The sequence below is a fragment of the Sarcophilus harrisii genome, chromosome 4, assembly GCF_902635505.1.
Source record: "Sarcophilus harrisii chromosome 4, mSarHar1.11, whole genome shotgun sequence".
Lineage (NCBI taxonomy): Eukaryota > Metazoa > Chordata > Mammalia > Dasyuromorphia > Dasyuridae > Sarcophilus > Sarcophilus harrisii.
This window is the reverse complement of record NC_045429.1, coordinates 269,920,645-269,936,176: the sequence shown is the minus strand read 5'-3', so window position 1 is coordinate 269,936,176 and position 15,532 is coordinate 269,920,645. Positions and strand designations below refer to the sequence as shown.

Below are 15,532 nucleotides of genomic sequence, written 5' to 3'. Positions count from 1 at the left end.
CCTTCTAACCTGGATGCAGCCGGCCAAGATGCTTTTGGTGAGGTTGCTGTAAAGCTGGGCGTGCTTCTCATACTCTCCCACTAGATCTTGGAGCTCAGAGCCCAGAAACAGTTGTTCCTTGTGCTTGTCCAGGGCCTTGGTGAGAATCTCTTGAGCTCCGAGCTGGTACAGAACCACTGCGCAGTCCTTGTGTAGTGTGATCAGGCGATGCAGGAAACAGATTAACCCTTGGACCACCTAGAATGGATATCGAGGCAGGGTGGGATCAAGGTTGTTACTGAGGCCAGGGGGACAGCCCTCTTGTTGTGGATGCCCTATTGACCATCCTGCCAAGAGGAAGATAAACCTTATTTTGCCACTTTCAAATCAACTAATTGACAAGCATTTATTAAGCATTTGCTGTGTGCCAGGTAGTGGGCTACATATCCAGTACCCATCTGGGGGTTCCTGGGGCTCAGCTTTCCTTACCCACAAGCTCCTCCTACTTGAGGTTACTAAGAATATCACCCAGGTATACATGGGTGCATTTGGCTGTGTGAAACTGAGAACCCCCAGGGTGGCCAATGCTCCAGGAATCTCTGGACTTTCTCCGGCCCCTACCCTCTAGGTACCTCATGGTCTTTGCTGAGTGTTCTCAGGCTGGCCAAACAGGAAGAGGCCACTTTGTGCCAAGGAAGACTTGAGTCCACAGAGACATCCAGGAGACAGCTCAGTATTCTGAGAGTCCAGGAAGAAGGGTTTCAGATGAGAAGATGGACACAGATTGAATGTCAGGACCATATTTGTTACCCTCTTTTATGCTTCAACACTTCACTTCCCACTTTACACTCCGAAGAAAGGAAGAATGGGTTGGGTGAAATATGGGTTGGGTTACAAATACTGGAAACCAGCAATTTCCTTATGCGAAATTTATTTGATCAATATTATTATTCCCATTTTACAGGTGAGGAAACTGAGGCAAACACGTTAAGTGACTTGGCATGGGTCACAAAGTGAAAAAGTATCTGAGGCTGGATTTGAACAAAGGCTGGCACTCTACCACTGAGCCACCCAGCTGACCCTAATGGAGAGGTTTGGACTAGATGTTGTAAAGTATTTTCTAACTATGAAATTTTATACTAAAAACTCCAACACTGTATAGTCTATCTTGTAATGTTATATATTCTAAAATCCCTCCCAGATCTTATGTTCTGTGCATGAATATTTTAATTCTAAGATCCCATCGAGCTCTGATATTTCAATTCTTTGTTTTGAATAAGGAGGGGTTTGTGCAAATACCCAGGTATCTGTACGACTGAATGGAAAGAATCCTGGATTTGGGGGCAGCAAATCTAGGTTCTAGACCTAGCTCTATCATTTACTCTCTCTGTTATCTTTTGGGTCTCCATTTCATTTTTCTGGTCTCCATTTCTTCCCTTTATAAAATAGGGGCACTGAATGAGATGAACTCTAAAATCCTATATTTCTTTTTTGCTGCTATTTTTTTTCAGAGTACCTAGAGGAGGCCATGGGCAGTAGTGGGGCTGCTGCACATTTGCAAACGTGCATGACCATCTGCCTGGTATACCTCTGAGAAAGGGCATGCAGGCTGTGCGCGCACATCAGGGAGAGCCTGCCTAACCACTCAAGTAGGTGAGGTTGCAGTGTGTTGATTGATGTGGCTTCCCTCCCTGCACTCCACCTCCAGCTTTTTAGCTAGAGTTCACAAAGATAAAACTACCAGTTTACCAGATGAATAACAGTAATAACAATCGCCAACATTTATATGACACGTTAAGGTATGCAAAGTACTTTACAAATGTTATCTCATCTCATACTCACAACAACCCTGGAAAGTGGGTAATATTATTAAGCCCATTTTGAAAATGGGCTAACAAGCAGAGACCTTTTCCAGGTTCATACTGTTAGTAAGTATATGGGGTAGGATCTAAATTCAGGTCTTCCTGACTCTAACACCCTAACTATTTAACTGTCTCTGAGACAAGAAGACAACCTCATGGGGTGGACATAGTCCCCTTTGCTTGTTTACTTGTTTTCCTTTCAAACTCCTGGCTGCCCCCACCCCTACCCACATCCCCTCACCTCAGCCCAGTCATTTGAAGGGCCTTGTTTTCGGGGGTCTCCAGGCTCTGTAGTAGCAGCAGGAAGGCTTGGGGCTGGTGTTGGAGCTGCCCCAGGAGCTGGCTCACTTGACCCTCCCCAGTGCCCTCCTGGCATATGCTTAGCTCCAGCTCCAGGAGCAGCTGTCCAGAGGGCTCTGCAGCCCCCACGAGGCTCCGAAACAGCAGCTCAACTGCAGCCCCAACAAACATAGGGTGAAGAAAGGGGGTGACAAGAGTTGGCTAGACTTAGAGAGATGAAGAACCCTAGAAAATAAACTGGAAACATTTTTTCCCCTTCAATAAATGAATCAGAGGGAAGAAAGCATTTTTTTGGTTACCTTCCATTCAAAAGTCAGGGGCCAAATGTTATTGTTTCCTGCTGATTACCTATCCCACCCCAAACTTTGCCAGGTTTTTGCCTCTATAGGCCTTTACATGTTCCAACAGAAAAAAACAAAAACAAAATATGATTTCATAGATGAAGTGTAACATATACTATGGAGCACATTATATGGTTTTAAATTAACAAAGAGACTTTACTTCCATAAAATGTTAAAAAAAAAAATACACTGCACAAATTATCTCTTTTCCCCCAAATTGTCAATTTCTTCACCAAAAACCATAACAACACAAAAAAAGCCACCTTCCACCCACAATTTCAACATTTCTAAAAATTATTTATCTATAATCACATCCTTTCTTTCTGCTCTTAAATCAGAAATTTCCCTTAGTAACTCCTGATATTGATTATTACCCATTTCATTTCCTAGAAAGGGGTTTCTCTTACCTTCCGGTGCTGTTGATGACTCCTCCACCCCTAGTGATTTAATCTGCCCTTTCACCTCCACTTCTGATTTGGTGTCTGGAAATGGGGCCTCAGGGCTGCAGGTGTCCTGACCAGGCTCTGGAGGAGTAGGGTTGGCCAAATCCTCCACCTGCTGTAACCTGAATTTGTTGTAAACAATCGAACTAAGCAGGTCATTGTGGATGCTGCCTTGAACCTGCCTGCTGAGTGCCAGGACCAGTTTCTCTGCCAACTCCACAGATACTTTGAGTTCACCAAGGGCTTCTTCTTCCACAGGCTGTCATAAAACAAGAAGGAAAACATATTACACAGGGCTGCAGGGACTGGGAGTTACTGAAGGTGGGAGAGCATGCTTCAGTTTTTCTGTTGTTTTTTTGTGAGTCAATTAGGATGACTTGTCCAGGGTCATATAACTAGTAAGTATTAAGTGTCTGAAGCTAGATTTGAACTCTGATCCTCCTGATTCCAAGATTAGTGCTCTATCCACTTAGCCATGTTATCTCCCTTAGGGAAGGGTATTTCTGGATGTCCTTTCCATTTCCCTCCACTCCAGGACATCACAATATGTGCCTCTCTACACCTTTCTGAACACACCAGTTCCCTTCTCATAGAGCTCCTGGTTCCTACTTCCTAGCTTTCCTACCATAGGAAACATTACCTTGGTTTTTCTGAAACTATTATCTTCATTTCATGCAGAACAATATTATTCCATCACATTGATAAAACATCACTTGTTCAGCCATTCTACCACTGATGGGCATCCCTTTAGTTTCCAATTTTTTACTATCACCAAAAAATGATGCTATAAAGATTTCTGTATATATGACTGCTTTTCCTCTCTTTGAACTTTCTTGGGATATAGACTTAATTGTGGTATTGCTGGGTCAAAGGACATACAGTTTAATAGATTTTTGGATATATTTCCAAATTGTTTTCCTGAATAGTCATTCCATTCCACAGCTGCATTAAAGTATCAACAATGCATTAAAGTACATGTTTTCTCCCAGCTCCTCCAGCATGTCTTTTTTTTTTTTTTTGGTCAACTGAGTCAATCTGATGGATGTGATTTGGTACCTCAGAGTTTTAATTTGAATTTCTCTATTATTAATTTAGGGCACTGTTTTCAAAAGGCCATATAAAGATTTTATTTTTTCTTTGTATCTGTAGGCAGATACAAATACTGCCTATTTGTATCCTTTGATCATTTATTAATTAGGAAATGGCTCTTGTTCTTATAAATTTGACTCAGTTTCCCATGTATATCTTAGAAATGAGACTATCAAAGAAACATGATGCAGAGAGCCATTCTCCCTCTTACTTTCTCCCAGCCTACTTACCATTTCTTGCTTCTAATTTTAGCTATATTGGTTTTATTTGTACAAATCCTTTTTAATTTTATGTAATCAGAATTGTCCATTTTGCTTTCTCTGATCCTATTTCTTGCTTGGTCATGATCTCTTCTCCCCTATCTATAGATCTGAAAGTTAATTTTTTCCATACTCCTCTAATTTATTTATGATATCACTCTTTAAGTCTGAATCAGGAACTCATTTGCAGTTTTGGTTATTATACATTGCAAATACTGGCCTATATTTAGTTTCTGTCAAATGCTTTACCAGTTTTCTTAACACGTTTTGTAAAATAGTGATTTTTTTGCCCTAATACATGAGATCTTTGAGTTTATCAAAAACTAAGTTATCATACTCATTTTTTCTGTATGTTATATGCCTAATTTATTCTATTGATCAACCTCTCTGTTTCTTACCCAGTACCAAACTGTTTTGTTTGGTTTTTTAACAATTATATATAGGTTTACATATTGCTAGGTTCCTTCCTTTTCATTAGAAAAATTGATTCCATTTATATTCTTGATTTTTTGTTCCTCTGGGTGAATTTTGTCATTTTTTCTAGTTCTACCAAATAATTCTTTAATAGTTTGATTGGTAGGCATTGAATAAATACAATAATTTAGATAACAACATCAATTCTGTTATGTTGGCTCAGTCTATCCATGAGAATTAACATTTTTCTAATAATTTAGAATTGCATTCATATAGATTCTATGTGTGTGTCTTAGCAGGCAGATTTCCAAGTATTTTATAATGTATTTTAAATGGAATTTTTCTTTCTCTATCTTCCTCCTGAATTTTATTGGCAATATACAGAAATGAGGATGATTTCTGCAGGCTTATTATTTACCCTTCAACTTGGCTACAGTTTTTAATTGTTAATTGTTTCAATAATTTTTTAGTTGACTGTCTTGGGTTGTCTAAGCAAATGGTCATATCTCCAAAAAGGGTTAATTTTATTTCTTTTTCTGTGTTTTTCCTATAATTTACTTTTCTTTTTTACTATAGCTAGCATTTGTAGTACAACAATGAAAGTAATGGTAAAAATGGATATCTCTACTTACTGTGCTAAAAAAAAAAGGGGGGGGCTTTTAACTTGTTCATAATACAAATCATGCTCTGTTGGTTTTAGATAACTAGTATTTATAATTATTATTTTTTTTTTTTTGCTGAGGCAATTAGGGTTAAATGACTTGCTCAGGTTCACACAGCTAGGAAATATTAAGTGTCTGAGATCAAATTTGAACTCAGGTTCTCCTGACTTCAGGGCTGGTGTACCACCTAGCTACCCTTTTTCCAGTGTCTTTTTTTTTTTTTTTTTTTAGTATTTATAATTTTTTTTAAAAGTTTCATTTTTTATACTTTCTAGTATTTTTTCTTTAAATTCAGAGTGGATGTATTTTTTTCTAACATATCTTATTCTTTCTTTTAATATTTTTAAAGCATATACTTTTAAAAACATTTTTTAGTTCCAAATTTCCCCTTTCTCTCCCCCCAATGCAGTGAAGTCAAGAAAAACAAAACCTATTACAAATATGTGCAATCCTACAAAATGAATTTCCATATTAGTCATATTTCCCCTTCTATCACCCCCCAAAAGCAAGAAAATAGGGAAAAATTGGTTTTAATCTTTTATTCTATATCCATCAATTCTCTAAACAGAGGTGAATAGTTTGTTTCAACATGAAGCCTTTGATTTGAATTGTGGCAAGTCATTATGTTTATCTGTTACTGTGTCTTTCAAAAATGATTTTTTAAAAACAATATTGCTATGTAGAATGGTGTATTTTTTCAAAAGGTTTTTTTCAGCATCTATTAAAATAATCAAGATTTTGTTGTTTTCATTATCAACATGGTCAATTATCTTTATAGTTTTCCTAAGATTGAACTAGCTTTACATTCCTGTTATGAATACAGTCTATTTATAGTGGTGTATCATCTTTATGATGTATTATTATATTCATTAAGGAAATTGGCTTATAGTTTCCTTCTTTTTTGGCTCTCTCTGAATTAAGTTATAAAAACCATATCTGTGTCATAGAAGAAATTTAGTAAGACTTCTTTAACTATGTTTTCTGCCCAGTCTATGTAATATTTGAATTGTTCTTTAGATGTTTGGGGGTATTTGCTTCTAAATTCACCTAGTCTTGGGGCTTTCTTTTGGGGCGGGGGGCTCATTGTTTGGACAATTTCTTTTTATAAGAAAAGACTATTTTAAGTATTCTAATTCTTGTTCTTTTAAGCTAGATAATTTATATTTTTGTAAATATTAATCTTTCATTTAGACTGTCAATTTTCTTGGTATACAATTGGGCAAAACAGCTTTTGATAATTGCTTTTACTTTTCATTCATTAGTTGTAAATTCACCCTTTTATATTTTTGTAATTTTTATATATTTTTGTAATTTGCTTTACTTATTTCTTTTTAAAAATTAAATTAACTTATGGCTTATCTATTTTATTGTTTTTTTCCTTAAAAACTTGGCTCTTAGTTTTACTAATTTGTTTAATCAATTTTTTAAAAACTTTCAGTTTTGTTAATTTTTCCTTTGATTTTTCAGGATTTCTATTTTGATGTTTCTTTGGGGAAGTTTTAGTTTGTTGGTTTTCTAAGTATTTTTAGTTGTATGCTTGATTTAATGCCTTGCTCTCTTTTTTTGTGAAAGTATTTAGAGATATAATTTTCCACTGAATGGATGTATCCCACAAATTTTGTTATGTTCATTGTTGTCATTATCTCTAATGAAATTACTGTTTTTACGATCTGTTCTTTGACCCACCCATTCTTTAGAATTATTAACTTTTAATCTTGGCTTTAAAAGCCCTTTATTGAATATAATTTTCATTTCATTTTGGTCAGTAAAACATGTATTTGAGATTTGTTTTTCTGCATTTGAGATTTATATTCCCTAATACACAGTCATTTATTTATTTGGTGAAAATGCTATACATAGCTGAAAAATAATACTATTTTCTATTCCTATTCAATATTCTACAAAGGTGATACATATGATAATATGTCACTTTTAAAAAGTTCTATTTGGTGAGCAGGACCAGAAGATCATTATTTACTTCAACAACAATACTATATGATGATCAATTCTGATGGATGTGGTCTGCTTCAACAATGAGATGAACCAAATCAGTTCTAATAGGGCAATAATGAACTGAACCAACTACACCCAGGAAAAGAACTCTGGGAGATGACTATGAACTACTACATTGAATTCCCAATCCCTCTATTTTTGTCCACCTGCATTTTTGATTTCCTTCACAGGCTAATTGTACACTATTTCAAAATTCGACTCTTTTTATATAGCAAAATAACCATTTGGACATGTATACATATATTGTATTTAACTTATACTTTAACATATTTAACACATATTGGTCAACCTGCCATCTAGGGGAGAGGATGAGGTGAAGGAAGGAAAAAATTAGAACAAAAGGATTTGCAACTTTCAATGCTGAAAAATTATCTATGCATATATTTGTAAATAAAAAGCTATTTTTAAAAAGTTCTATTTGGAATTCAACTTTTTTCTAGTTTATTTTCTGATTGTTTTTTTTTTTTTATCACAGCCTGAAAGAGGCAAATGAGGTTCCCTTATTACCTAGTCTTACTGTCTATTTTCTCCTCCTTTAAACTTTTATTTAAAGAATTTAAAGTTGTGCATTTAGTATACATTTAATATTGATATTAATTCATATTATACCTTTTAGGAAAATATAGTCTATTTATCTTTTAATTGGATCTAATTTTGCTATTTTTTTTGTCTGAGATCATGATTGCTATCCCTGACTTTTTTTTGTAACTATACCTAAAACATAAAAGATTCTACTCCAGCCCCCCTTTTTAGCTCTGTGTATATCTTTCCATTTTAAGTGTATTTCTTATAAATAACTTTTTTGGATTCTAGTTTTTAATCTATACTGTCTTTTTATGTTTTATGAGTGAATTCATCCCATTCACAATCATAGTTGTGACACTATTTCCCTCTATTCTATTCTCTTATAATTTTCCTTCTCTTTTTTCCCTATCCCCTCCTAAATAGTTTTTTTTTTCTTTCTGACTAATATCTCCCTCTTATTCTCCCCTTTGCCCTTAACCTCTTTCCTTTTTTTCCTATTGGGTGAGATATGTTTTTGTACCCAACTATATATATGTGTATTCTTCCTCATTTAAATAGTTCAGATGAGAGTGAGGTTCAAGAATCAGGTGCTTCCCCTACTGCTTTTTATATTATATAAACTCCAGCCTTGTGTACTCCATTTGTGATAGATCATTTCTCCTATTCTTTCTCTCCCTTTCTTTCTTTTTCAATGCATTCCTCTTAGCTACCATTCTTCTTTTGAGATTATGTAAACATAACAAAATCTAGGCCCTCTATCTAGTTAAATTCTTTTTCATGACCCCTAGTGGTGACAAAATACTGAGAGATTATCTGTATCATCTTTCCATATAAGAAATATAAAGTTTAACTTTGTCTAGTTTCTTATGATTTCCTGATTATGTTTCTTTTCATGCTTGCCTGCATTGATATGTCAAATATTTGATTCAGCTTTGGTTATTTTATCAGGAATACTTGAAATTCTGTAATTTCATTAAAGGTTCATTCCCCCTCATAGGATTATGCTCAGCTTTGCTAGGTAGATTATTATTAATTGTAAGTCTAGATCCTTTGCCTTCCGAAATATTATATTCCAAGGTCTCCATTTCTTTATAGTAGTTGCTGCTAAATGTGATGTGATCCTAACTGATGGCTCCGTAGGATATGAATTCCTTCTTTCTGACTGCTTGCAGTATTTTTCCTTTGACCTAGGAGCTCTGGGTTTTGGTACAATATTCTTGACACCTTTTGATGTTTCTTTCAGGTTACCAGTGGATTCTTTTAATTTATAATTCTTTAATTGCTTTTTGGCTCTAACATGTCTGAACAGTTTTTTAAAAATTTATTTCTTTATATTTATATGTTATATAAATATAAATTTATATTTATTAATATAATAATATTAATAACACATTAATTTAATATTGATATTAAATATTATTTATAATAATAAATATTGTATATTTAATGTAGTGTCTAGGACCTTTTTTGTTCATATCATTTGGATAGTTCGATGATTTTCTTAAATGATTTCTTCTCATACTGCTTTTCAGATAAGTTCTTTTTTCTTTTGTGAGAAATTTCACAATTTTTTTCTATTTTTTTTTCAGGCTTCTAATTACGTTTTATTATTTCTTGATGTGTCACGGGGTCATTATCTTTCATTTGGCCAGTTCTAATTTTTGAGGAGTTATTTTCTTTAATAAGGTTTTGTACCTTCTCTCCCTCCTTCCCCCAGCTTTTAATTTTCTTTTCATATCTTTTTTCCCCTCATTTTCCCATTTTTTCCTCTACTGCTCTCAATTTTTAAAATAACTTTTTTAGATCTTTCTAAAACTTATTTTAACTCTTCTAGGAATTCTTATTGTATTTGTGTCCAAGATACATTTTTTTTGAGTCTTTGTTTGTAGATGTTTTCAAGTTATTATCTTCTTCAGTATTTATTTTTATCATAGCAGTCTTTTATGGCTAATTTTTTTTTTAAATTGCTAATGCTTTCCAACCTGCTTTTTTACTTTGGACTTGATGTTAGTGCTGGCTCCTGGGGGTGGCTGGGATGTCTGGCCTGAGTTTTTTTCTTCTTATGTCCTATTGCTTTCACAATTCAGTCTGGGGGCCTGTAAGCTTTCAGTGCTCCCAAAGTGGGTATGATTTAGGGAGAGGTCTCTTCTCAGCTCTCCTTGTCTGAGCTCTGCAATTTCTTTATCAGTTCCAGGTCTGTTAGCTTGTCCTTGTTTGGAAGTATCTACAGAATGCTGCTGTATTCATTCACTTAGCCTGCTTAGAGGTTCTGAAGGTTTAGAACAACTGAAGTGATGGTTACCCTTTGGTCTGGAATTTTTGCCCTGGTTACTTCACTGAGGGTTTAGTTCCTGAGTTAAAAGCTAGAATTTAGTTCCTGCTATGCTTCTGTGCTTAGAGCCATAGAACTACATTCTCTTAAACAGTCCCTTGTTCAGTACAGGGTTCATCTAGAGTTAACAGCAATTGCTCCTCTCCATCCTAGATCAGTGAACTGGAACTGGATAGGGGGTTCTTGCCTCAAGGGCTTGTTTGGGGTCCCTGGAGATCTCTCTGGCTCTGATTCCTCCTTTCCTGGTGTCCTCTTTCAATCCCATGTCTCATGTTCCTGGTCAGATCCTGTTCCAGGATCTACAGACCCATCTTCCTGTCACTTTAAGCTGTCATGGACTGGAAAAATAATTCACTGGGACTCTTTCTTGGCTTTCTTGATCAGAATTCAAGAATTCTGTGCATTTTGTAGATCAAAGCTTCCCAAACTGTGGGTTGCAACCCCATTGTATAACTGAATGTGAGGGGTCATAAAATTATAACTTATTATCAGTAAATTATTTGTATGCCTATTTTAAACATCTATATATCTGGAGTTGTATAAAAATTTATTAGGTGAAAAGGGATTATGAGTGGAAAAAGTTTAAGAGCTTTTTAGATCACTGTGGAAAAAGAGTAGTAGAGAACTAGGCTCCACCACTTCTTCTGCAAACTTGATTGCTATTCCTATTCTTTCAACATTTCCTTTTATGACAAACTTTTCAGAGTTCTCTCCATTGAGAGACAGAATAATATAAAGTGTTGAGCACAAAAATTGGTGTCAGGAAGACCTGAATTTCAAATCCTGACTGAGATACTAGCTTGTACAACCTTGGACAAGTTGCTTAATCTCTTTGAACCTCAGTCTCCTCATCTGTAAAATGGGTATAATAAGAGGTTGGTTTTTGGGGTTTTTTTTTTAGGAGGATCAAATGAGATAATGTATGCTGAGCAGTTTACCACATTCAGGGTTCTTCATAAATGTCAGGTACTCCATTGTCCTTTAAATATGTTCTAGTTTGTGAATGTCTCTTCAGGATATATCCTGACCTATCACTGAACTCCAAACTCCAGATGTAGTTAGATAAAAGCTCAGCACAGTACATTAAGACAATCATGCCTCTCTCATTCTGGACACTATGCTTCTTTAAATGCAGCTGAAGACCACGTACACTTTTTGGGATTCTGTGTCATATGACTCCCTCAGAATAAGGATACAAAATTTTAAATGATTTATTAAAAAGTTTTAAATTAGAGGCAGTTAGGTGATACAGTGGATAAAACACCAGCCCTGGAGTCAGGAGGTTCTGAGTTCAAATGTGACTTCAGACATTTGACACTAGTTCTGTGACCTAGGCAAGTCATTTAACCCCAATTGCCACAAATAAAAAAGATTTAAATTAAATTAAAATTTAAACCTTAAATTTAAATTAAATTTACATTCTCCAAGGCTTCTCTAGAACAACTTCCTCATTTTAGAAGAGGAGGAAAATTACTTGCCCAAAATATTTTTCACTTTGATTACTCTGTGTTGCTGATATCCTACATTTGTCCTGTTATTTTGCTGAAGCTACCTTGAGAACTTCAGACTTACTATCCCTATTAAATATCACCTTATTTAGAATAAAAAGAAAAGAGTCAAGAACACAGCCTTAAATAACTTCCCATCAACCAGTTTTCTGAGAGGGTCTGGTTGGTTAACAATTTCTGAACTTATCATATTATCATCTAGTCCACATCTCACCATCTAAACCCACCATGATATTGTGGGAATCAAGTACCTTGCTGAATGATTTGTCTATAGCTTCTCTTATCACATCTCCTTTTGCCCCACCTCTGTAACAAGTCCTCTCCTAAGCCCAACATACCTCCCCATCCGGGTTCTCCTGGAGGAGCCGGAGAAACTCCTGTTGCTCAGGCCCATCCAGCTTTTTGATGAAGAAAAGAAGTTCCCACCATTCGGCCTGGCTCAGGCACCCAGACTCTGTGTTGCTCTGAGCCTCAGGTTTAAGGTACGGCAGAGGATACAGTCCCACAATAGGTTTCCACTCTAAGAATGGACGTGCTGTTGGCACAAGCATAAAAGTATTGACCAATTGTTCAGGAGAATGTGATACTGGTCACAGTCAGACCAGCTCAGGGGCAGCCTTTTTCTTTGGTTACTGTTCTTCTAACTTAGGTAAGCCTCTCCCTCATACACTACTCCCCTGGGAATGCCTGTCTCCCCAAACTCACCTATACTTGGGGCCAGGCACCTGCTGCCCCCAGTTCCTTTCTCTGGCTCAATAGTAACTTTGTCCTCAGTTACAGGACCCAGAATCTCCACCATGTGCCAGTGCACCCAGTATGTGCGGCCTGTCGACTGCCACAGCACCTGGAGTGTGAAGAGTGGAGGAAGTTTAGTCGCTTGGGCCAGGGGGGCAACAGAGGCCCAGACCTGGGGCATGTAAGGCCCCTTCCCATCAGCCACTAAAACATCCGGGGCTTGGCAGCTCTCCCCAGAGTGGAGGCTAGGGAAGGAGCACACAAAGGACCCAAACTCTGTCAAATGAGAAGAGAAGGGAATTAGCAGTATACTCGGTTGTTTCTGTCTCCTTTCCACCTACCAGGAATCTGGCCTCTCAGGGATTCAATCTTTTCCAAACGGCTACTCTCCCTCCCTGGGACAAGGTCGGGAGAGAGTCCCTCTCTAGCCTTCCCCTACTTTCTCTGGGGTCTTTCTTTCTTTTCCAGGGATGCTATTCTACCTCCTCCGCCCCACCCTCGAGACCACCAGTTCCAACCCACTGACACAGACCTGCACAGGGGGCATTCCATTGTTGCTCTGCCGAAACTCGCCTTGGTCCCCGGCACTGATCTCCTCATAATCCTCCAGCATTCGAACGCGCATCCCTGGCTGCAGGGTCTCCTGGACGTAGTCCGCATAGCCACTCAGGCTCGAGAACTCGGACCGAGGCCTGAAGGCCCGGCTCGGCCTCCTGGGGGAAGCAGGGGGAAGCAGGGTGGGGAGGATGGTGCTCGGCACAGAGGACCTGGGCTGAAAGATAGACCGGGCGGGCCGAGGGGGAGACGCAGGCTGCCTCCCCGGGCCCCGGTCCCATCCCATGCCCCGAACCAATTCTGAAATCAGGTTGCCCATGGCCATGCTAAACTCCAGTTCCCTCTGGCCACGGCTCTTCTCCACACTGGAGGACTTGTTAGGGGAGCACCGGTTTCCCCACTCCCCAGACCCTGGCTCCACGCTGCTACTTAGCTGGTCCAGGAGTGACGTGACACACAAGTAACGCTTCACTAAGGAGAAGAGCAGCTTTCCGGGGATCTGCAGGACAAACACTGGGGCTCAGGGCACTGACCTCCCCACTCTGCCTCTTCCAAGCACACTGCCAGAGAAGGGAGGACAAAAGCCCAGCCTGAGCCCGCACCCCCTCCGGTTACCTGGGGCAGGTGGATCCCTTCAAAGGCCATGCAGTGCTCTTCGGAGGATGTGGTCTCTGCAAACAGCTCCAACAGAGTGGAGCGGCTGTCAAAGTCCATGTGCTGCTCGATGCCATCCTGCTGGCTCAGTGACAGGAGCACATGGGCCCTGCTCCCTAAAACACAAGCCCTGCTCTGCATCCTGGCCCAAAAGCCCATTTACCGCCTTCTGTCCGGTTCTCTCTCATCACTTGCTTCTCACTCTCTCTCTTCCACCCTCCGGCAGAACCAGGAGCCAAAGGGCTCACGGGGACCAGCGGGCTCTGAGGGCTGAGACCCGGCCTCACACAATAACCTGTGCACTCACATCTGGCCGCTCAGTTCTAAACTCTCTTTCTGGCCATCCCCCTCTTCCTTCAGTGGGTGGGCGTCGGCTCGGATGAACCCGACACCCTCCTCTGCCAAGGGGCCCCATCCCGGGCCCCGCCGGTGTCCTGCCTCCTGTCCCGCCGCCCCTTTCCTTCCCCGCTGGCCCTCACCAGCGTCGTGGGCTGCCAAGGCCTGCAGCATCTTCCCGGCACTCCTGCGGATCTGGGACTCGGGGTTGCCCAGCATGTGCATGAGCAGGTCCAAGGCTCCCGTCTCCCGGAAGACGCCAGCCAGGGGTCCGATGCTGGCGTAGGCGCTGAGCACGTGGATGGTGTGTAGCACCGAGGCCGCGGGACTCGAGCCCCCCCCCCCATCCAGCTGCCGGGCGGCTCGACGCACCAGTCCTCGCACGTCTGCGGCCATCTCCCCCAGCGAGGCTTCGTCCAGCCCCCCGGCATCCCGGGGAAAGGCGCCCACGCCGCCCACGGGTTCGTGCGGGGGCCCCTTGGCTGGCGCGCGCTCGCCAAGGAGCATGGGGCAGTTGGCGTAGACCTCGGGGGCAGAGAGCCACATGAGGATGTGCTCCGCCTTGCCCTCTATGGAGCTGCCGCTGCCCACCCCGCCCTCCTTCCCGCGCTGAAGGACGGTCCAACGGATCAAGTACTCTGGATGCCCATCGTGGCCCTGGCGCTGCCGCAGCAGTTCCTCGGGGTACGCCTGCAGCCGTGGGCCCAGGGGCACCAGCAGGTCCCTGCTTCTGCGTTCTCCCACCATCCTGGGCGCCTACAACAGAGGAAGGAAAGGAGCGGGGTGAGGAAAAGCGCTCATGGGAAGTGAGCCTCTGTGGGGACGTGGAGACTGTGGGGCAGAACTGACTTCTCTCAGCAGGACAGAGGGAAGAGGAGCCCAGAACCAGGGATCCAGGGCAGGGGAAGGCATAAGGGTGTGGGGCTGCGGTAGGTTTGGGCAGGAGGATGTTACCGGAATGTTTCAGTTGCCAGACGGATGAAGCTACAATTGAGAGATTATGGAAGGTAAATTGAGGAATCTAACTTGAGAAGATAATATACCATTTGTTCAAGGATTAAGAAACATGATAATAGCTTGACCCGGGAAATAAAACCCTGGGGAAGAGGGGGAAATGATAATGGGAAGGGGAGGAGTGGGAGAGGGCTGGCTCATGGAAGGGACCACCGAGAGGAGGAGGATTCATGCAAATAGAATAGCTGGGGCACCGGCAGGGAAGGAGGGAAGCAGGGTGTGGCGGATGCAGAAGCCCACAGGAGGGAGTAGGGTCGCAGGGGAAGACACTCGCCCGGACCAGACCTGCAGTAGAGCCTAGGGCAAAAGGGGTGGGGTGGGGGGGCGGGAAGGAGGGGAGCGAGGATGGAACGTTCCTCGGATGGGACCCAATGCGCCTGCGTAATGCCACTCCGGCGCCGAGACGCTCCCGGACCAGGAGGAGGTGTGTACTGACTGGACCGGGGTTGGGCGCGAGGGTCAGATCCCCAGATCTGGGATAGCTCTGCCACGGGGAGGAGAGGACTCGGA

General features: G+C 40.8%; 1 protein-coding gene across 1 annotated transcript in view; it reads right to left on the bottom strand.

Annotated features, from left to right (window-relative positions):
• CUL7 (cullin 7) overlaps positions 1-15,347 on the bottom strand; it is a 28,856-nt gene extending 13,509 nt beyond the window's left edge. The window contains exons 1-9 of the mRNA XM_031968620.1: positions 14,152-15,347; positions 13,634-13,788; positions 12,996-13,517; positions 12,434-12,572; positions 12,067-12,263; positions 2,890-3,184; positions 2,083-2,293; positions 612-717; positions 10-237 (exon numbers count right to left, since the gene is read on the bottom strand). Of these exons, the coding sequence (XP_031824480.1) occupies positions 10-237; positions 612-717; positions 2,083-2,293; positions 2,890-3,184; positions 12,067-12,263; positions 12,434-12,572; positions 12,996-13,517; positions 13,634-13,788; positions 14,152-14,755 (2,457 nt within the window). The 5' untranslated portion in view covers positions 14,756-15,347. The remainder of the gene's footprint in view (positions 1-9; positions 238-611; positions 718-2,082; positions 2,294-2,889; positions 3,185-12,066; positions 12,264-12,433; positions 12,573-12,995; positions 13,518-13,633; positions 13,789-14,151) is intronic.
• Between the last annotated feature and the right edge of the window lie 185 nt (positions 15,348-15,532).